Below are 23769 nucleotides of genomic sequence, written 5' to 3'. Positions count from 1 at the left end.
TATAGTTATAATTATTAAATTTATTAAATTTATACTTTAATTAGTTAATATTTTGAGTTCTTACCAATACATTGAACGTAAGGATTTCCTTTAAATCCTGATGGGCAATGACATTCAACAGAATTTAATTTTTCTTTACACAATGCTCCAGTTCCACACGTCATATTTGAACAAGATTTTTTAGATTGAGAATCACATTCTTCATATGGATTTCCTATGAATCCAGAATTGCAAACACATTTATTCTCATTAAACACATCATATTCACAATGTGCATTAATTCCACATCCAGGATAACAAGAAGGCATTGTAATTGCTGAAAATTCAAAAAATATTTATTCATTATAATTTTTCAATGTTAAAAATAAAATTTTTGCATTAAAAACTTTATATTCAATATAAATAAAAGTGATTATTAAATTATATCAAGTTTATTATTTTATTTCTATTTAATATAAAAATATTGTATCAATAAAAATGAAAAGTTATACATAATGATTGATTTATCTACATTTTATAAGCTTAACTTGAGTTAGAAGTAGACAGTTATAAAAACTAAGTGCGCTTATTATATATTTAAACAATCAAATTAAATATCATAATTATTAATTCAATTTAGGGGGTTTTTTAATAAAAAATTTAGGTTTATAATTTAAATATGTAGAATAAAAAAAAAAGCTTCGAATTAAAACAATAGTTTTATTTTTATAATTTATGGAAAAATCGTTTTACGTTGTATTACTACACACTCCGAAAAAAATTAAGATATTTGATAGATATCTTTAATACAAATATCATTAGAATTTTTTTGAAGAAATTATAATAACCTACTTAATTATACTATAAAATGAAATATATTACTGAAACTTACGAGGCATGCACAAGTAATTTGGATCTCCGATGAACAACGGATTACAAACACAATCGTTAGTTTCATGATTACAACTAGCTCCAATACCACAAAAATGATCTTGACATTTCTCTTTGCATCGTCCAGCAACACAAATATTAGGCGGAACACATGGGCTGGTGCTAGAGCATGTATCAGGTTCACAAGAGCCTCCAGCAAATGGATTTCCAATAGAACCTTCTAAACATTTGCACGTAGGTCCTTGTGGTGATACTATACACTGTGCACCGTTACCACAAATATATCCATCACACGCTGTAATAAAATAATATAAATCAAATATTAGTTGTTTTTTTTTTTAATTGGTGGATTTATTATTTTAAAAAGTAACGTTAGACACTTACGTGATACACATTCACCAAATATAGACTCTACATAACCAACACTACATCTACACCACGCAGCATGTTTTTCAGATTCACAGTAAGCATTTTGACCACAAGGTAAAAGATTACAAGGGTTTGTACAAGTTCCTTTAACACACGCTAACTGTGCAACGCATTCATCGTCCGTAGAACACTCAATCTCTGGTGCTTCTTTTCCTAAACCTAGAATACATAAAAAAAAGATATTTATGTTGGTCTAAAGTTAAAAAAAAAATTAAATATAATTACTCACAACCAACAGAGTAAGGATCACCATCTGTACCAAGCGGACAAATACATTTGTAATGGCCTTTTTCATTTATGCATTGTGATCCTAAAGCACACGGGTTATTTTTACATTCATCGACATCTTCACAACCTTGCAAAGGATCTCCTTTGTATCCAGGTAGACACAAACATTTTGGAGGATCACTTGGCGTACATTGAGCATTCACGCCACATGGAAATCGATCACAAGGACCTAATAGATTAATAGTTAATAAAAGTATTAAAAAATATTCTTTTAATAATAATTTGTATATTAATACTTTTGCAGAGATTTTTGTCAAGAACATCAGTATAATATGGTACGGGACAAACACAAACTCCAGGTTGAATACAATTCTCGTTTAACAAGCAATCTGAATCTTTTATACATTTCTTTTGATTACGAGAACATCCATGGTGTGGATCTCCACTATAGCCATCAGGACATAAACATTCATGTGTGCCTGGTTTATTGATACATTCAGCACCATATCCACATGAATGTATTTTTTCTTCACATTCGTCTACATCTAAAAATGTATTTAAAAATTAATAACTTATAAATTTAATTAATTATAATAAAAGATATAAATACCATAACATGATCCATCTTCTCTAGGTCTATATCCTTTTGGGCAAGCACAATAGCTTACTCCACCAGAAATAGACACGCACTCGGCACCAGCTGGACATTTTCCTTTATTACAACCAGCCAATGTGCATTCTCCATTAACTATTTGATACGGTGGTCTACATTGACATTCTAATGAATTGCATTCTAAACAGACAAAATTTACATCATATAAAAATATATTTCTTTGTCTTAAAATCTCAATAACTACCTTCACAATTAGAAAAAGGGTTTCCATTGAAGCCTGGAGGGCACTGACATTCATAACTTCCAGGAAGATTTTTACAAACGGCATTAACTCCGCAGGCAGGTTTATCTCTAAGTTCCGTACATTCGTTGGCATCTCTACATTTACCAGTTTTCTGGTCTCTTATATAACCTTTTTGACATATACAAACACTCTCGCCAACAAATTCATCTTGAACACATATTTCAGATCCTGGACATGGAGACTTTGCACTACATTGTGTAGGACTTTTAGCTTGCGAACATCCTTCTCTGAACGGGTCTCCACTTATTCCACCAGGACATTGACAAGAAAACGATCCTGGTTCGTTGTTACAAACTGCTCCAGGACCACAAGGATTACCCTTGCATTCGTCAATATCTGTACATCCTGTATTTGAATTTCCTGTATATCCAGCCGAACATAGACACTGAGCATCTTTGTTGAGCAACATACACTCGGAATTGGGACCACATTGTACGTCTTCACACGGATCTAAATATTAAACATTTTTTTCTTAGTATATTACATTGAAGCCCATAGTTTTATTCTTACGTCTGCAATCATCACCGACGTTTGGCTCGGGGCAGAAACAACGCCTTTGATTACTACAAACAGAATTTCCAGGACATTCGGTATCAGCCGTGCAGTTAATTGCTTTGGTACATTTAATAAATGGATCTGGTTCGGGTATGGAACCTCCGGGACATATACAATCAAATGAGCCAGGTAAATTAATACATAAAGCATCTTTTCCACAACTGTTGGTGTCAGAACATTCGTTTATATCTGTGAATAAATATTAAAAACCAATAGTAAAAAAATATTTAAACAAAATAAATCTATTGTTTATTTACCAGTGCACTGTTTGAACGCATTTCCAGTAAATCCAGGTTTACATTGACACCCAAAACTCCCAGGTGTATTTGTACATATCGTATTTCCTCCACATCGTCCAAATGGTCCATTTGCTTTGTCACATTCATCGATATCTTAAATTAAATTTTTCAACAGTTAGTATATAATACATAGGTATATATGTTTCTCAAAACATATATTATGTGTAGATGCGAATTTAGAAAAGCTCTTCGGTGAATCTTACCAACACATCCTAAAGATAAATCATTTGGATTGTATGTCCAACCCTCTTCACATATACAGTATGCTTCTTGACCGTTGGGTTTGCAATAAGCGTGCATTCCACATTTGACGTCTTCGCAAGGAGCTATTAATAAAATAAATATATTAATATAAAAATCAATGAAAAAATTAATTTAAATTTACCTTTGCACTGTATTCTTGGTGGGGCGCCTACGTATCCCGTTTGACATTGACAATGGAATCCACCGGGAGTATTTGAACACATAGAATATGGTCCACATGGTTGAGCGAGGCACTCGTCAATGTCCACACACACTGATCCTTTGGCATTAAACCCGTTCTTACAAAAACATTGACCTTCTGTGCACTCAGCATTAGTGGTACAATCAAAATTTGATTTACATAAAACCGTCACATCGACCTATGGTTAATAAGAAAAACCAAAGAATGAATAATGTATATTAAAACCGAAACTAAAAAATGATCGTTTACTTGTTCGCAAGCAACTTTTGGATCCGGTTTGCCAGAATATCCTTGTGGGCAAAGACAATTAAATCCGGGGCTAGTATTCTCACAGATCGCATTAGGGCCACAAGGCTTACTCAGGATTTCGCATTCGTTTATATCTTAACATAATCAATTTGATAAGATTAAAATAAGTAAAAATAGGGTTATGAGTAAAAATAAATACCTTGACATCCTTTCATCGGGTCGCCCGTGTAGTCTTCTTTGCACGAACAGACAAAACTCCCGACTGTATCCGTGCAAATGGTATTATTTCCACATGGCGAGTGATCACATTCGTTAATATCTATCGCGAATACATTAACAGTGTTATTAATATGTTAAATAAAAAATAAATTTATGAAAAAAAGAAAATGCAATATAGATACGTATAACTACACAGTAAGTCAAGAAGTCGTCCAAAACAATAATAAAAATTGATACATACCGAAGAATCTTGATGCGTTCGTGCCACACATAATAGTAATCAAAGAAAGAATAGTTTTACCTCCAATATATCGGTGCATGCTGCTAAATACTCGTATAAAAAAACAAGTATAAATAAAGTAAGATTTATAACAATGAATTTCCCACTAAAACGGGAAAACGATGCATAATATAGGATTTGGAAAGGAAAGGTATAGCATAAAATCGCATTAAAAGGTAAACACTTAACAAATAATAATATGTAAAAAGAATTAATATAAAGAGAGAGAGACTCAAGAGTATTGACCCACGCGCAGCGTCTGTGTAAATCGACACTCGACAACAACAACAATAATAAAAACACAGTGTAAAGCCGAGAGAAAAAAAAGAGCGCGCCATGCAAGTGTCCAGTGCGTGCGACAGCAACCAGACGAGCAGCGATATAGATAATATCATTATAACAGTATTAAGCGTCGATCGGGGGAGGATCGACAAGCATTAGCGGACGGCGCACTAACTTTGGCAGTGATCTATCGCGGACCCGGTGAACCCGGGCAGACATTGGCAGGTGTACGAGCCAGGGACGTTCGTGCATTTGGCGTTGACCCCGCACGGGTTGGATGGCGCCCCGCACTCGTTGATGTCCGCGCATCCACTTCCCGTTCTCATTTCCTCCGCGGACGCGGTATATCCGGTCGCGCAGGAGCACGTGTAGTTGCCGGCCGAGTTTGCGCACACGGCGTTGGGACCGCACGGCGAAGACTCGCATTCGTCCACGTCTGCGTTTCCGGCCAAGGCGAAATACGGTGTCGATGTAATACACAATAATACATATAATTATACGTTAGAAAAAGCAGGTGTTAGACACAGTCTATGTTATTATGTACACAGTGTCGCAATAATATTATTGAAATTAGGTGGTAGTAGGTGTAAGAAGTACGCAAATAGTAGGCGTACTCGTACGTTTTTTTCATCAATTTTTTTTTTTTTTTCATGTTATGCGCACATTTGTCGATGAGACTTTAAGATTGATATGGTGTTTAAATGAAAAAAAGAAGCGATTTGTATTCCGCTCGAGTGCAGTTTTGACATCGGTATACAGGTATATGAACGACGCGAGAACATTACAAGTGAAGTTAAACAGCAAACATTTTTTTTTTATTATTATTTGCGAGAGAGAATATACGTTCGGTCGACAGACTGTATACTTCTGTTCAAAACTCGGTTTACGTGGTGTTTAAAAACTGTCCGTTGTTCCGGACTTTGATTTGAAATAATATATTAATCAACAAATGCGCTGCAGGCTTCGAGATTGTTAATTATTGATTGATTAAATTTTTTTATATTATCGCGTTGTATTATATACATGATTTGGTGACGAGCCGCATGTGATCGTCGCATACCTTTACAAGAGTGGAACGGGTCGCCGACGAATCCTGGTGGACAGGTACATCGGAAACTGCCCTCGTTGTTGTGGCACTGTGCGTCTTTGCCGCAAGGAGATCGCGAACATTCGTCCACGTCATGACATCCGGCGCCGTACGCATCGCCCGCATATCCTTCTGGACATTCACAGTGGTGTCCGCCTGGAAAGTTGGTGCACAGAGAACCGGGACCGCAAGCGTTCGGCAAACTACACTCGTTAACGTCCACACACTATATATACAAAAAAATAAATTATAGTATTTTAGGACAAAATATTATTTAAATTTCAACTGAACTAAAGTTATTTATCCTGAACAGTTATACTGTTCGTATAATAGGTACGTCTATAAATAAATCATGTCGATTGAAATACGTTAGTTTACGAAGTCGAGATACTAGATACATCTCTAAAGTTTTCAAAGCAATTTTACCACTAAAATGAATAATGATGTAGAATATCGTGCTTATATTAAATTGATTTTTTTACACAACCATTATGTAAAAAATCGTTCGTATCAATAAACGTGTACTAAAACACCGCAATTTAATATAATTTATTACAAAGCATTTTACTCATCTTTTACCTAACGGAATTTACAACAATTTTTTTATTGAGATAATCTGATAAAAATTATTTATTTTTAATACATAAAACAGTTTACCGCCTAATGGTTAATTAACCCAAATATTTATAAACTGTGGTCAATTATTGTTCACTAGGTAATTATGCTGGCACGAGGTGTAAAGAATAATAATACTGATAAATAATTATAATTAATAATTATGTCGAATTCCTCTTTTAAAACGTTTAACAAATATTCTTTTTTTACAAATAACCAGTAGGTAGGTATTAAGTTAAGTTGTTAAGTAAAATATAGTTATACATCGATATAATTAAATAGGATTTAATTAGTCACGAATTAATTGTATATAATCTTTAACGGTCGTTACTACAGGTTGCTACAGACATTTAATGTTATATGCTATAAATAAAAATAAAAAATAAAATTTCTTCGCATCCTTATATGGCATTCGTATACCATTCAGTTTGTGTATGTAATATCTGCTATTACATCCCGCCACTAAATCGATGATGTCAAGATAATAAAAAATATGACATCACCTAAACGTTACTGCAGCAAACAAGAATCGCCATTGAAGAAGTAATAATTATCAATACCGTAGTACATTTAATTTATGTGTGATCGATAATCGTGTAATAATTCGATTTATGGTTGTTGTAGTGCATGCTTTGCCTCATAATTTTTCACCGTTAATGTTGAAAGTGAATGATGTGAATTGATTAAAAATAAAAAAAAACTCGTTACCACTAGAGTAATGGAATTAAATAAAAACAACAAATTTGACATGAGTTCGTGTAAACAGACTTTTTTTAAACACGTCTTTCATCGATCAGATTAGTTATACATCACGAGAAGTTATGTTTCAATAATGAAACGTTTATTATAAAACACATAATAACTCATGACGGGAGAGTCCGTTGAACTACATTGCGGCAAATTAAGTGTATTAGGATTAAACGTTATTATAATATCGAAATATAATTACCCCGTCGTACGGGTTGCCCACAAATCCTTGTTGACAGTCGCACGTGTAGTTTCCCGGCGTGTTCCTGCATATTGCGTTGTTGCCGCAAGCGTCCGGTCTCAAACACTCATCGATGTCTGCAAAATGATAACGTTATTAATAGTACGGGGCGTTAACATACGTAAAGATCATAATATAATAATAATAATAATAAATACAATATAATGTAGTTAAATACGGAATACCATGTTTGCGTGAAGTATATGCAGACGATTTGCATACCACGCGGCGTTTCGGCAATACCATGCAACTATAGGAAAACGAGTAAGATGTCGTGGGAAATAGCGAGTATTGAAGCGTTATGAATTATGATATATGTGTATGTGATTCAATAATCCTAACGACGCGTACTTGTCGGATTAGTCGTTATAACCAGTCAGTAATCATATAATTATAGGATGGCAACATATTTTGCACCTGAATTATTATTATTATTTTTTTTTTTTTATTAACTGCAGCAATAACCAATGTTTATTAAATATACCATGCTTCAGAAAAGATATAAAATGTTATGGAACTTAAAAAAGATATAAATAATAGGTACCTATTGTATTTTTTTTTAATTCATACTTTCTTGAACAATAAATTTATAAATATTTAACAATCCTTAAAAATAAGCAATAAATTTTCTATAAGAAATAATTATGAAATAAATGATTCCTGCCGACTGGCGACTACTCTAATAACTATGGGCAATAACAGAAAAAATTGACACGTACAATGAATAATGATTGTCTTTAATGCATAGTACCATAATTAATTTTTTTGCTTTTATGATAAGTGTGTAATTTTAATTCGTATTAATTGTTAAATAAATTATACGATAATTTCGAAAAATACTATTATTTTAAGTATTTTATTAATTCATAAGTTTTCTATAAGTATAACAATTGATTTTGCTGTGAGATGCGTAATGTGTATTACATAGATAATATAATGATATAAGGTAAACTATAGTCAATTTAAAATAAATAAGAAATGTCACGGATTGGTGTTGACGTAGAGATACCGACCGATATGTGAGGAAAAAACGTTGGCGAATCTGAACTATCGCGGAAAATTCTAGACACGTTAATAGCACCCACGAGGAATTAGGAACGTTAACCGACAATACGATTGTCCTATTCTTTTCAAATCGACGGTCGTTGAATTCCTCGTGATTGATGGGAAACGACAGCAAGGTCGACGACTGTTTTGCAATTTTTCGGTTGTCAGACCCGGTCCAAATGTTTGGACAATAGTAAAATATTATTTCGAATGATTGTCCTAAGCGTTCGGCGTATACTATTATACCTACTCGCGTCACACACGCGCACGTAGCTCCATAGGTATATCAAACGCTCGTCGGTCGTACAGTCTTACCTTTGCACTCGACTTCGCCGTCGCCGATATATCCGGGTTTACATTTGCATAAGAAATGAGACGGCAGGTTACAGCATTCGGCGTTCTGTACGCATCTACTGGCTATGGCTGGATCTTCGCATTCGTTGATATCTATGAAAATCCAAATCAAACACGTTGACGATAAAACGAAATATTATAACGTGTAACGTATCGGCGGCTTATTGTCGAGCCCCGGGAGGTTAAGGGGGTTCTCGTCGAATCCGCGGACGAAACGCATTTTTCACTTTTCGATCTGGACGGGTAGTGCGGGGAGTTCGCATTAACACATTGGACGTTACATTTCCTACCGTACATTCTATACCATTATAATTACACAAAACGACGTCGTAGGTATATGCGGAGCGCGCAAGCGTTACGATAATATTATGCCTACGACGTCGGTGTCGGCGGTTCCGCAAAATTATTGCAGCTAGTATAAATACATAATGAATAACAATGAGATGAGAAAAAAAAAGCTACTGGAACATACGGGGCCTAGGAAAAATCATAATAATAATAATAATAATAATAATAATAATAATAATAATCCGGTTTCGCCGGTCTCGAAACGTAACGGTATATTATTATATCTGCAGTGTTATATTATTATTATGTATACCACATTATTTACAACAACGGACTGGGAGTCGGCGGCCTGCGGAATGGATAAACAGCCCGGGCAGCAAGGTCGATGCCATTTACACCGCGATCCTCGAGAACCTATCTGGGGCCGCGGATATTGCCGGATCACGGCATCGTGTAAATTACGCGATATATATCATATTTATGTATATAATTATATACAACGCTAATTACGTGCGCGTATAGGTATTTCAGTATTTGTGTGTGTGTGTGTGTGTTATCATATATGTATTATTATGGGCTCGTCCTAACGATTTTCGAAGAGCACAATAACATCACGTATATATATATACACACACACACATATATATATATGCACGTACCTTGGCAGTGAAATCCATCGCCGACGTATCCCGGAAAACAGGAACACGTGAAACTGCCCAGCGTGTTAGTGCAATGAGCGAACACGTCACACGGCCGGTACTTGCATTCGTTCTCGTCTGTGAACAAATTAATATCGTACAACGTTAGATAATGATAATCCCGTTGATTGCGGACATCGGAATACGCGCAGTATCCGTCGACCGACCGCCGCCGTTCGGGACACGATTTTCACGAGCGCTTGTTAAATCGCCCGGTCGGCCGGTTACGGACTGCAGTTAAGACGTAGGTATACGTAGCATGTACACCGCCGTACATAATTTTATTAAGCTGTATACGCATCGATTATGGTGTGTCTATATTTTTATGTATAATATGCTTACCTGGCACTTGACACGAACATCCACCGTATCCGTCGTTACAATGGCAAAGGGAGTCGAGACACGCGCCGTTCTGACAGGGCGTTCCTTCTTTAGCCTCGCAGTCGTCTGAAACAATAGTAAACGTTGCAGGTTATTTTAAAATGTAAATCGTCTGTCCGAAGGCCGCGGTAATACGGTCGTATTATTATTATTGCCATATAGGTGTATGTAGAGAGGTGTACGCGCGCATAAAAATAATCGAAGATCGAATGTAATAAAATACGATACACATTCACGTTGCAGGTCAGCTTTCGTGATGTATAGTCATTTCGAATGTACCTATATATAATATTATTGTGTGTGCGGCGGGCAACGCTTTTTGCAGTGTGCATAAAACCATAAACATTAAACACCATTGTCGCTTGTAGTACTCGATTCGAGCGTTGTCGTGTTATAATTTTTTTTTCTTTTCGTTCGATTCCTTGCCGATCCGAGAGATAACGATTTGAGGTAGGTATGTATCAAATATCATCTGCACGTAAAATTTGCTCTTTTTTAATGCGTATTGTGTTACTTTTGCAGTATAATATGTAAATAAAACAAGTGAAGATGACCCGTAAATCTGGTTTTAGGCGCAGTATGCAACAGTATTGCACATGCGTTTCGTTTAATTAAATTAATTGTATTCGATGTTCTTGGTGGCCTTGGAAGAAAGCAACACTAGTGTCTGCAGCGGTTATCCGATAAAAATTTGAAAAATTATAATACCAAATACCGACAATTTTTATTGAGTACACCATTACTTATGCAATTTTTTTACCGTCTACGGTTTTACACTTTTAAAATTATTGGTATTCGTGCACCATAATATAAACTGTATTCTTTAGAATTTCGTAAACTCTACGTTTGAGCCATTTTATCACGTCTACACGTCTATAAATTTAATATTGCAAAAATATGGTGTAATTATAAAAATAAAAATGTACTGTTTGGAATTTCAAATTATACGTCCCGAGTAAAAATAAAATGTATTGTTATTTGTGTAATAGCAGTTTATGAGTTTTCGGTGTGATTCCGGTATTTGTGAAAAAAAAAATGACAACGATATTCTTGAGCCTTAACGCAAAAAACAACGGAAAACGTACGCCTCTGCTATACGTTAAATATTAATTTTTTTCTCAATTTATATATATACCTAGTATCTACATATACATATTATATACGCTGCCAAAGAGCCTAGTAAAAAAACAAAAACACTTTACAGTTAGAGCAATAATAATAATAATAATAATACGAGCGACGCAAAATAAACACACTCACACACGGGACCGCTGCAGAAAGAAACGGATGCTCTAAATGGACTCCCAATTATTACATAGTGCGACGCGTGGAAGAAAAGTGAATCGAAGCGACATAGCAGCGGCATTGGTTATTTTAAGGTCGTTCACCCAACGGTCACTATATATTACATATATATATATAATATAATAATATATAATATTATTATACGTAGGTATATAAACCGTAGGCATATAGATAGGTACCTCTACTATATAACATTCTTCGGAACGCACGATTTATTATTTATATCATTTTTATTTTTCCGTTGCGGATATTTCTGTTGGATGTTGGAAAATATATTATGTTTATGCAGTACTATTCGTCGTTCGAGTTTCAGCGTCGGTGCACAATTAACGGCTCCGTCGGATTAGATCGTACTCGGACATGTTTTGTGTGCGTTGCTTTTTTCGCTTAGAAGAAAAAAAAATTCGTGACCGATCTCCACCTGATGGAACGCACGGGGCGCTCGGGCACAAAATGCATAATAATGTGATTGGCATACGTGTATCTGGCATGACGGTACGAACATCATAATATCGTTTTTCACCTATATATTTCAATGTTTTGCGTTATGCGTAATATGTATATGTACCCGCCGCGTAAACATACATAACGCGTCGGTTATTAATTATACGCATTATACACACTCGACTGACTTAAATGTGCGAGAGGCCGCGAAATGAAGAAGATGTTATACGTCGTTGACCTCTCCCCGAAGATTGCAGTTCGTCATCGGTCGGTCAACGGGAATTCGGAGGAATAAAAAAAATAAAAAAAAAAAACCGCACGGACGGACGGCGCAGGCGTTTACCCCGGACGAGTTCCGTTGGAGTGTTGCGCACACGCATATCAATACTGTTGTTATTATTACCATTACGTCGTTTCGCCGTATGTAACTTCCGTTTCGTATGTACACATCTCGCACGTGTAAGTAATACAATGTAATTTAATATGGAAGAATAAAATATATGGTGTAATAAAATTATCGTGGGTACGTGCGAGCGAACGGATTTCGTCGGCGGGATGACAGGTCAGCGAGCTATAATAGCAGGGCCTTGGCCTCGACGTTTTACGCGCGATAATTAATCATAGCACGCGACTCTTAACGGTTTGCTAGATTCAAAAAATGATACTTTATGCGATGACTTGTACGTGAAATAGTATGCGTAAACATATTTGGTGCAATGTATTGTTGTGCCCACATGTAAACCGCGGCTTAATATTTACGTTACCGCGAGGATGCGAATTGAGGATGTGGACTGAAGACGAAATCTGATGTATAATAACTATTGACGTTTGTGTAATACAACTCTATACGAACGTATACTATCAGATCGTCCGTTCTGGCGAAAATTATTTACTGGTTTGTTACTACGTTTTATAATTTTTTCTCACTTGGTTTTTATTGTTTTTAATCACGTCTGATGGCTATACCACTGTTCGTGCTTAAAGTTTTCGTCATTACGATTAACTCGACAGAACGTAGGTAAAAGTATCCAGCGCTGAAATATTATTTCGTTATTTTTCACGAAACGGGACTGCAAAGATTAGTATAAATTATCTTTCCGTCATACTGTGATATTATTCGTATAATAATAGGCATAATATTGTTGAATACCTACAATTATTTATTTGCTATACGGGAAAAAAAAATTAATACCCACCGCGCAGGTTTAAACGTTTTAGCCGTAGACTGCTATGATATTGACATCTTCAAAAGATATTATGTTATTATCTACTCATTTTTCCTGGTGAGATGATGGACCGGAAAGAGAATAATATTTATTTTTAAAACTTCATACTTTTTTCCTGATAATGTAACAATCTGCACCATCGTTATTATTATTATTTTTATTATTATCTTGAAAATTAATATCGTTACGGGTCCATAATAACGTAACAAATTCGATTTATTCACTTAAGTGATCTGTCAACATAGAACCACGTTATGCAAATTACGTTTTATATATGCGATAAATATCATCATCTACGAGCTGTGACAATACAAAATAATATATTATTATATTATGTACTTGTACACAATTTTTTTTTATCTTATGTGCACACGAACAAATAAAATGTTGTACAGCGCGTGTAACCGTGAATTATTCGAATAAAATTATTACGATGCACATTGGTACAGCGGCCATGTTCGTGTTACGCTATATATCATATTCTAGTTTTACCGAGATATAACAATAATAATAATAATAATAACACTATGATATGTATGTAACCCGTATTTAAAAACGGAGAAGTTCCTCGTGAGATAATTAAATGGAAGTCGGAAAGAAATACCATGGGGTTGGATGTTTTAACAATAAAAATTACCTGTAAAGAAACATTAGAGCGGTGAGTAGAAAAAATTACTTCGACATCTTTCATAATGTTTTGGGGGCGGTTATCCCTATCTTGTCATTATTGTCGGCGTTGTTTGTCTGTTAATGTAACTTACTATAATAACAACAATTGAAACAGATTACGAGTATTGTGGGTGGTACGCTGTAGTCACAGGACCTTTCGGACTATGACATCCCTCGAGACACATCTGAGAGCATCTGAAGATCGGTCCGATCGAAAAAAATTTTAGAAAACGAACGAACGCTTTTATATACAATACAATACAACGTTATATTATGTAAGTACTACCTAATATAAGTATATGTACCTGATATAATTATATTAAATTATACTATATGTATGCTGTATAATGTCGATTACAATCCGAGTAAAATATATAAGTATACTAACTTTATGTATAATATTTTTACATAAGTACTGCATGCTTGTCTGTTTGTGATAAGTTTTTATTTTTTATTTCAAAGTCACGATGAGTGGCGATGTAACGTCGCACATGATGCGAAATCGATGGTTAAAGCCGCGTGCGTTTAAAAGTCTACATAATATACTTATACGATAAAATGACGGTAGGTACGGGATCATTTTGTATCAGTTTGAGAAGTGTACTTTTCGACCGTGTTGATACAGTAACGTGTTATTTTATGTATACTTTTATACTACACTAGAACGTTGTTATATCGTAGTACCTATGTCATACTTCCTATAATACGATGGTCTCGATATATCTGCCGTCTTTAATCAAAATGGGATATAGATACACCGTCATGGTCGCAAAATGTGTATTTAAAAAAAAATTTTTTTCCTGATTTCAAAGACAAATCGATTTTGATTCTCATTTTGCGGAACGCTGTATCATATTATAGATTTTGTAACTGAATAGTAGTCCAATCAAAATTTTAGCAAACAAACTTTTTCTCATGAAATGTTTATTATACGCATATCGCAATACAAGCAGTAATGGTTATATAAAACCATTTATAGTCGATATGGCAAATAATCTCTCGGTCGTTTACAAGTATAAGATATTATTATTACTCAATAATATTCAAATGTTCAAAAAAATGTTCCACCACTTAAACACCGTAATATGCTTTGTAACTGAAACACATCTTGTAATTGTCGTTTGTATGACAAAATTATTGGTACTGGACTACTGGAATACGAGTGAATAATGAATATTTATTAATACTTATTTGTTTATAATATATAAATAACACTTGAATATCACCACGTTACTATGCATATTATTATCAATATCTATTACCAATATGAAATATTATAATAATATGCTAGTTTGAAATTGTATCATTGTAACTATTGCGCAATCATTTGTTGTTGTCACTTTGATGAAGTAACATTTTCCGGAGAGCTACAAAGACAATATGCCCAATGCTCATATATTTTGTGGTTGTTAACATTTTTGGCGTTTTGGATTAACACGTTACCCGGAATTTTAACTTTAAAAATCGTTAACACCAAAGTCCGTTATTGATATCGTATTTCAAAAAATTATGTTAAAAAAAAAAAAAGCATAAAACATATTACTATTGGATCTGTTATCAGTGTTTTGTGTCCAGTATTTTCAGCACACCATCTAATGGTATCGTCACCTGCAGAGGTATAAATCAGTGGAAACGCGAATTGTGCGCGTAAATATATGAAAATTTATACATATTTATATATATATTGTACCGATTTACGATAGTTGCATTTCCTTTTTTTAATTCTAGATCTTAAGTTGCCAACCACCAATGATGGTATGGCTGTGGCGTACGATTAATCCTGTTTTTTTTTTCACGGTGTTACGTCGACACGTTGTTTTTTATTTTCTTCATTATTTTACACTCGTGTACGGACGGTGTTTGATTATTCAAACAGCGTGCTGCAGCCGGCTGATTATTAAAAGACCCATGGCACGTCCCCGACGACGGCGGTGATGACGAATACGACGACGGCCGTTTCGGGTAGGTGTGCGTACATGCATATTATACATCAACCCGTTATTATTACGTACGCATTGTGTGTCCGTCTGCGCGTACCCATTATAAGTATAGGAAGAGGCAAGTACGTAAGGTTAGGTATACAATACTTATTGTGCCGTATATGTTAACTCGGCCCGGTGATTTTTTTTTCTCTTACACGAGCGACTGTGGTGGTGTACGCGTGCGGTCGCTGCAGTTTACATGTATTATAATATTATACATTAATTAATAATATAAGTCATATATATATATTATATTTACGAATGTACAAGTGTACGATCGGACGGATTTGATGATTTAACAACTTCGAGTGAAATACAATAGAATGCGTTTATTATAAATTAAATTATACTTATTATGTGTTGATATATATATAAGGTACACTATGTATAGAACAAAATGTCAGTGCGTTCGCATGATTTATCTTTCAACGAACAGTCCGAAAGATTCACAATACACATTACGAGCTACGGCCGCATAGTTTGATATCTACGCTCGAAAATGATGTTCACAATTTGAACGTTGTCCATTTTTTTTGGCTCTTTTAATAGAAGTTATACATCGGTTTTCAAAACCACATATTTGTTATTGATACAGTTCGATCCATGTTTGTCGTATAACTTTCCATTGCACGAGCTCTTGTTTTTAATAACAACAACGGGATTATTATGACAAAGAAACAAAGGGAATATGATTGATTGCATTTATTGGATATTACATTATTATGTGGTTGATTCGTGAATCCTACACATACGTCAAAGTATCATGATTATCAATATATACGTTACTGCAGCAATTCAATTTTTATTTTTACAATAGTGACGTAGTGCGTTGTAATGTGAAGAGAAAAACCGTCGCCTATAAGTCGCATGTGTTATAATGATGTAGACTATACGCGCTACAGGGCCTACAGCCGTTGCATGTTGAGGGTCGTGAAAGTTATAGATCTCAAAGTTAAATAATTGATATCTCCAAGGTTTTCAATTTGTTGTACACGATTGATATTATAGTATAATAGCGACTGAAACGACGAAATTGACTTGTGGTTAAAAATGCAAACGCGTTATGAGTAATATGTAAAATATATTATCTCCGTAGGCACTAAAGCCGGATAACGCAAAATAATATCGAATACTGATTAAAATATCCGGTTTCACCTACGTAGCTTCGTTATTTTTCGACTATTTTATTACTAAATAATCGATAGTTAAATAAAAACTATTACAAAAACATTGAAATAAAACAATTTTTAACTTACTTGTGCACTTGAGTTCTCGTCTCAGTTCGTCGGATCCCTTGTAACAGTCTTGTTTGCCATCGCATAGCCTGGAAAGCTCATACAACTGCAATACCGCTGTAGACTCGTTAACTTGACATCCAAAGTATCCATCTTCCAAATTCAAAAAGAATATCTCTCTTTTTATTCCAAATCCAATTCCGCCTTGAGCATTAACCTGAGAATCAATTCAGAACATTAGTTTACATATATAATCAGTATAGTCAGTTACAGGAGTAATTGGAATCAAAATATTTATGCATTTTTAAAATTAAATCTTCAGAGCAAAGTCTATACAGTTTCAATTACGTGGACTTTTCTATTGACCCACCAAACATATATATTATCATAATTTATTTTTAAAGTATCAGCTACGAATAATTACGAAACCATTATTGTGCTATAGATAGTAAGTTCATAGTGTTGTTGGTACTGTATACACTGTATATTCAATTCACACGAATAAATGAAATGAGTAATTGAACGGAAGGAAATGTATTAATATTTACCTTGCGGACTTTTATTTGAATGCGTATACCGTATATTATGTATACCTAGCTATTCGGATAATTAACTGTATTAATATAACTGGCTCACTAGTTACTATTGATGATCATTTTTTAATACTAGATATAATTATCGCCTAAGACTATGACGTGCCCTATATTTCAAAACAAAAACATATCATGTGGTGCTGTTAACCCTGAGATCTGTAGCAGTTGGTATATGCTATTCAATGAAATTTACAATAATAATATAATTTATAAATGTAACATTCACGTACCTAAATAGCTTATACTAACCACCAAAAACTTACAGTGTGACAGTTATAAATTATATTTTAAAATTAAAATTGAATAATATTTAAAAATACATGTTTAACTGATACTATTATAAATTCATGGATCTATTAAATAGTGTATTTTCTCAGTACATTTATAAAACAAAAAATTGTTTTAATATAGAAAATATTTTATTTGATTTATTTTGCAGAAAAATAAAATATAATGTATATCACATGTATTATAATATAATAGTGGTGTGAACATTTTCATTTTTCTATAAATACGAGTAATTACGTTATAATACATGTAATATTCTTAAATAAAAGAAATAATGATTAATTAAAAACTAATGTTTTTCCAATTTTTGTGCAAGATACAATTGGTTTGTTTTTTTTTACTATGAAAAATGTCAATTTTCAAAACACCGGATCAACAACGATGTACAGACTAAAACGTAACGCTCCATCAACAATTACATGGTTTGTTGGGTTCGTTTAGGTTCACGCAGTAGCCATTATCTGAGCTGATGTCGTTATATCGTCTTCCTTTTAACTACAAGGTTATGAATTACTAAGAAACCATCCGAGACTCCTATGCCCTTAACCTTAGGTTACCCACCATGACTGTATTGCGTTTTCTGTTTCTTTTTATCCCCAAATTATATTCACGCAAATTATGCGCATTCAAATAAATGACAGTATCACGGTCTTATCCACGCGTGTAAATCTAAAATAATATATATCTACATCTTTGTACATACACGTGGTGGTGTATATGAATAATCATAATCATAATCATAATATTATATTTGATTCGTATAGTACTGTATCATCATTATCTAATCATTTTAGGTCTCATCTAGCTACTACATAATATACTACACGATTGTATAACTATGAAATTGTTTATTTAACTGTAGGTTAACATAGAAAAACCTTCATACACATAGAAAGTATGTACACTCAATTCAATAAATCAAATTTGTATAATAGTGATCTGCCGTATAGGTACACGTCTCTATCGTTGAAAATGTCAATATTTTAATCTTAAAGTGTAGTGGAAACAATCGATCACCATTCATCACACATACTATAAGCGCTGTGAACTGTTAAAAACTAATCAAAACAGAAGACGAATGTCTTTGGCCGCTTTCGATGGAAAAAATTAGTTTCTATTGAATTAAATTACTGAATGGAACTGTAAGTGAATTCTTGTACCACGATTCGTATTGTGACCGTTATACATTACTTTTTTTTATTAGTCTCATCAGTCCACCACAGTCGTAAAAAAAAAGACATCAACCAGTACTTTTTGTCAGATAATCATGATGGTCATAGCGATGACCAAGCACTGTCCGGTTGGACTGTATATATATGTAACACTGCAGTTATAGCATGCAGGAAACACCGAAGAAAAAAGATTTACTGAGAGCACTGGGCTTTGACCGTTAATAGGCAATGTACAGTGAACAAACGTACTGAATACTGATCGATTATTTTTTCCGATTTTGGAATTTCGTGTCGTAATAGTTATAATGTGTAAGAAGGTTTCCCGTGACTGTACCGTAACGTTAAATCACGAAGACGGTAAATTTTTCGTGGGCATATACATTTATGTAGATATCTACTTAATATGTTTAGTTTTCTGAGAACACCGAACGTATTATAATATTATAGGATTTGGTGACTTAAACGCACGGCTAGTTCATATAGAGGCACCGTGATATAATGATTGCTTTCCAGACGCCCTCGTCTATTTTCAACTAGGTATACCTATAGTTAGTAGGTATTTGTATTTTCATGATTACACCAGTGTTCTCTGAATCCACAACAGCTTTCGTACGGAATCTTTGCGGGTTCGGTACGATTATTATATTCTCATGCAACATTACGACATAATATCATGAGGTCGTCCGCTCCGGCATGGCGTGGGTTACCGGAGAAACCGCTATAGCTTACCCTTATATGGGAACTCGAGTCGGCCCAAGGACGCAATAATAACATTATTATTTCGAGTGTTTCGCATATGTACACACACACACACACACACAAGAGTGCGCTCGCGACCCGTTCAAAGAATACATTAGTATGCACCCACGAAGACGCCACCGTCTGCTGCAGCAGATTACATAATTTCAATTTTTCTGGGTGAATGTCACATAGTGAAAACGTTACCGCCGACGATTATATTTCTACGCATCTGCAGCGCGGACGAAAGACTGACACACACGTGCAGATAAAAAGACAATATATTATATTTATATATATATATAATAATATACCTACACAATAACGCACAGTGAAAATGTGGCGCATTGTGGCTTGTCGCGTTATTCTAAGTATATCATATAATATGTTATATGGTCTAGATATGTATCGTACGTAGGATATGAATATTATAATGAAACGTACGATATTCAAGGCCAAAATCAGACGTATAAATCGCGGTTGTGTAACACGGTGTTGATGCGACGACTGAAAAGAGAAATTGCAACGACTCCGCAGCAAAGACAAGCGTGGTATATCTTCTTTACTCAGTCGTTTCTTGCGGCGGGGCCGCGCAAAAATCTGCTGATATTATTATTATGTTTATACCGTCGATTTGTGAAACAATAACGATTAGCACTATTATGGATCGTTACGTGTACGCGATTATGACGTTTGAAAAATAATTCCCAAGCGCGAAAAGCGATAGTGCCGGTCTCATGTGTGTGTATACGTATAGATGTGTGTGCTCGTGTGTAGAAATTTGACCCGTTTTTCCAAATACGGACGAGCGAAAGTGAACCCTCTCGTCCGTCCTGATTTGGACAGTCCGGAAGATCGACGTTAATCACTGTTGTACAGTAGCTGCAGTGTGTTTATTTCTTTTTTGCGTTTCGTGCGAGTTTTTTTTCTTCTAATTCGTTACATGGATCCACCACATTTGTTGCTATAATACGATTACATTAAATCGCGGAAAGGACGAATGCGCACACACAGGCACGGCCATAAAAATCGATCACGCCCTTGATATTGCAGCAGACCCCGTGTTTGTTACGTCATAATGTCCACAAGTGGAACTAACGTCACTATTGTGTCCAAGCGATCTTTAAATAGTTTTATTATTATTATTATTATTTCATTTTATTATTACTCTTATACTACGCTGTAATATATGCCTGGCGACGTATATTAAATTTGACGATATTATGTTGAGAACGACGTTGTTGACTTTTCCCAGAGTCAAAACAAGCGCACATGAAAATATAGTTTCGTCTAATGGTCAATGATACTCTCTACGACACTACAGTCTACATTCTCCACAGGTATCTCGACTAATCGATTTCATTAGTTCTATTGTTGTCTTTTATGACCTTTTTTTCTGTTAAAATTTTTCGTATAAATCGATCACTCGATTTATGACATCTATAATATCGTATAAACGATAACATCATATTTTGGAGAAAATGGCTATTTCCAAATAACAGAGATTCTTTTATGGTTTTCGTTACACATTCAAGTATACAACTCAAATATTTGGTATCAATTTTTGATTTTGACTTGAAACATATTTATGATCAAGGATAAAAATATGTACAATAATATTATGATTCAGCAGTTTTTTTTTTTTTGCTTTTGTACGAATTAAATAAATATTAGATGAAACGATAAATTATAATTGATAATAAGTATAAGGTATTCCACATAATATTGATAATGTTTTTGGCTTGGTATTCATAAATTTCTTTTAATCATAGAACCAAAAATGTAATATTTTATAATACTTTATTGTTTTATGTCATTGCTATACTATAATTTAAATAGTTATTTAATAATATCAGATAGAATCTAGTTTTAGTATTAATGGAGTGAATAAAATATATTTTTTATTACTTGATTTGGATGCTAATAAACATTATTTTTTTTATCGCTCTTTAATGCATTAATTTATTTTATATGCGTGTTGTACTTATTTTAAATATAACCATTATTACTATCAAAGTATTAAACGAACAAAAACATTCAAAATATACGTAGGTATCTATTAAACCTACTTTAATATTATACAGTAAAACGATTTTTTCTAAATGAAAGATTTGATTTTAATAATATACGCTTGTTTAACCCATCATGTACGATCATAATTTGATATCAACTATACAGTACAGAATGTCCAACTATAAAAGTATATTATGTTTAAAACCATGTATAATAATTATACACACACACACACACACACATTATATATATATAATTCAAAGATTTAGAGTCGAGTTTTTGTTAAAATTAATATTTCTGTCTTGCTAAAAAATAAATAAACTCGATTTCCATTTCTATTCTAGAATATTAATATGAATACAGGTGTGTATATTAACCGAATATTATATATATGATCGGGTCGAGGGGGTCTTCGGCCAGTCCGGCGTTTATATTCATAACTATAAACACTTTCACTGGTGATTCATTAATTGAATACACTGACGGAAACAAAAACCTGACGCGCGTGATTTTAAAATGCATATGCACGATTATACGTCGCTATAAGGCTGGGTCCGGCATAAACTATTATTACATTGTTATTTACAAGCGCCCAAGTTTCCAACGCTCAAACACTATTTTATGTGCGTTTCGAAATATTATTCACACACACAAAAACACTACAACGTGCATACAGTATTAAATCACGTACACTACGTAATTGTCATCGTTCATCACCGACTTCCTTCCGTAATCGTATCTATTACAACAGGGTAAATAATTCGCTCGTCGATCGAAAACGAGTGATGGGTACAACTTTGTTTTTCGTTTATTACTATAAGCGTTCATCGATGGTTATAATATACAATTATAAAAACAGATGGTTTACGTATTTTATTTGTCTATTTGTACGCGGTGCGTATTTGTTACCGAATTTAAATTTATAGATATCTAAGCACGGCGTATGCGATTTTTTATTTACAAACACGTAAACTGAACCGTCGTCGTGAGCATTAGTGGGCGGAAAAACAAAAATAAAGAACAAAAAAAAATCTGACCATACGTATAATAATCACAAACGGCTCCGCAATATGGCTTGCAGAAACCGGTATTTTTTACGTCATCGACCTGAGAATGCCGAAGGAAAGCTCTAATAGGCTGCACGTTGTTTCTACCGATTTAGTGAACGCAGTGAATTATTTTGCGCTAGGCTATTGTTTAGTCTGAACTAAACTATGTTATAATAACATAATACAATGTAGGTACTTAACATGTTATAATATGTGCGTAATCGCTTATTAAGTAAAAAAAAAAACACCCAATCGCTTCTGTATAGTGTATTGCGGTCCTGACTCCTCAATTCTCACGTAGTCACATACATATTCATTGGTTGAATTATACGCAAAGGAGATGAACGAAATTGTCGAATTGTTGACAGCAAACAAATTTGAGTCACACAGGGATATTAAATTATTCGGTAAAGCGTATTAATCGAACTGTGTGAGGAACTCGAATGGACCGTGTTAGACAAGAAAGATGATTAAATAAATAAATTATTACGACCCGACAAATATAATTTAAAATATAATAAACATAGATGTCATAATATATTTAGTATGTTGATTAAGTATTAGGTGAATATGTTGCGACCGAGTATCAACGAAAACGTTTGCCAAAAAAATAGAGAAAAAACAAAGTAATAAAAAAAAAAAAATAAATAAAATTATAATTTATAGCTGTACGCGTGGCAGTTGCAATGCTCCGGGTCGTATTTCGGTTCGCGACTTACGCATCAGTCGACGATGGACGTATACATTTTGAGAGGAGCAGCCTGCAATTTGTCGAGGACGGGTTCGTCGACCCCGCAGGAACGTTAAAAATTGTTATTCCTAAG

At 34.1% G+C, this 23769-nt stretch overlaps 1 protein-coding gene across 1 annotated transcript in view; it reads right to left on the bottom strand.

The window, feature by feature from the left end:
- The window catches only part of LOC112602941, a 127193-nt gene that overhangs the window by 82706 nt on the left and 20718 nt on the right, over nt 1-23769 (bottom strand). The window contains 20 exon segments of the mRNA XM_025351312.1: nt 65-316; nt 872-1165; nt 1255-1458; nt 1529-1756; nt 1824-2072; nt 2138-2320; nt 2385-2894; nt 2955-3188; nt 3257-3391; nt 3502-3624; nt 3684-3921; nt 3993-4126; nt 4192-4311; nt 4949-5209; nt 5834-6086; nt 7425-7540; nt 8826-8957; nt 9812-9928; nt 10193-10297; nt 17114-17309. Of these exon segments, the coding sequence (XP_025207097.1) occupies nt 65-316; nt 872-1165; nt 1255-1458; nt 1529-1756; nt 1824-2072; nt 2138-2320; nt 2385-2894; nt 2955-3188; nt 3257-3391; nt 3502-3624; nt 3684-3921; nt 3993-4126; nt 4192-4311; nt 4949-5209; nt 5834-6086; nt 7425-7540; nt 8826-8957; nt 9812-9928; nt 10193-10297; nt 17114-17309 (4084 nt within the window).

Source organism: Melanaphis sacchari, unplaced genomic scaffold (genome assembly GCF_002803265.2).
Source record: "Melanaphis sacchari strain LSU unplaced genomic scaffold, SCAv2.0 Contig92_pilon_pilon, whole genome shotgun sequence".
NCBI classification, from domain to species: Eukaryota; Metazoa; Arthropoda; class Insecta; order Hemiptera; family Aphididae; genus Melanaphis; species Melanaphis sacchari.
This window is presented reverse-complemented; position numbering and strand designations above follow the sequence as displayed.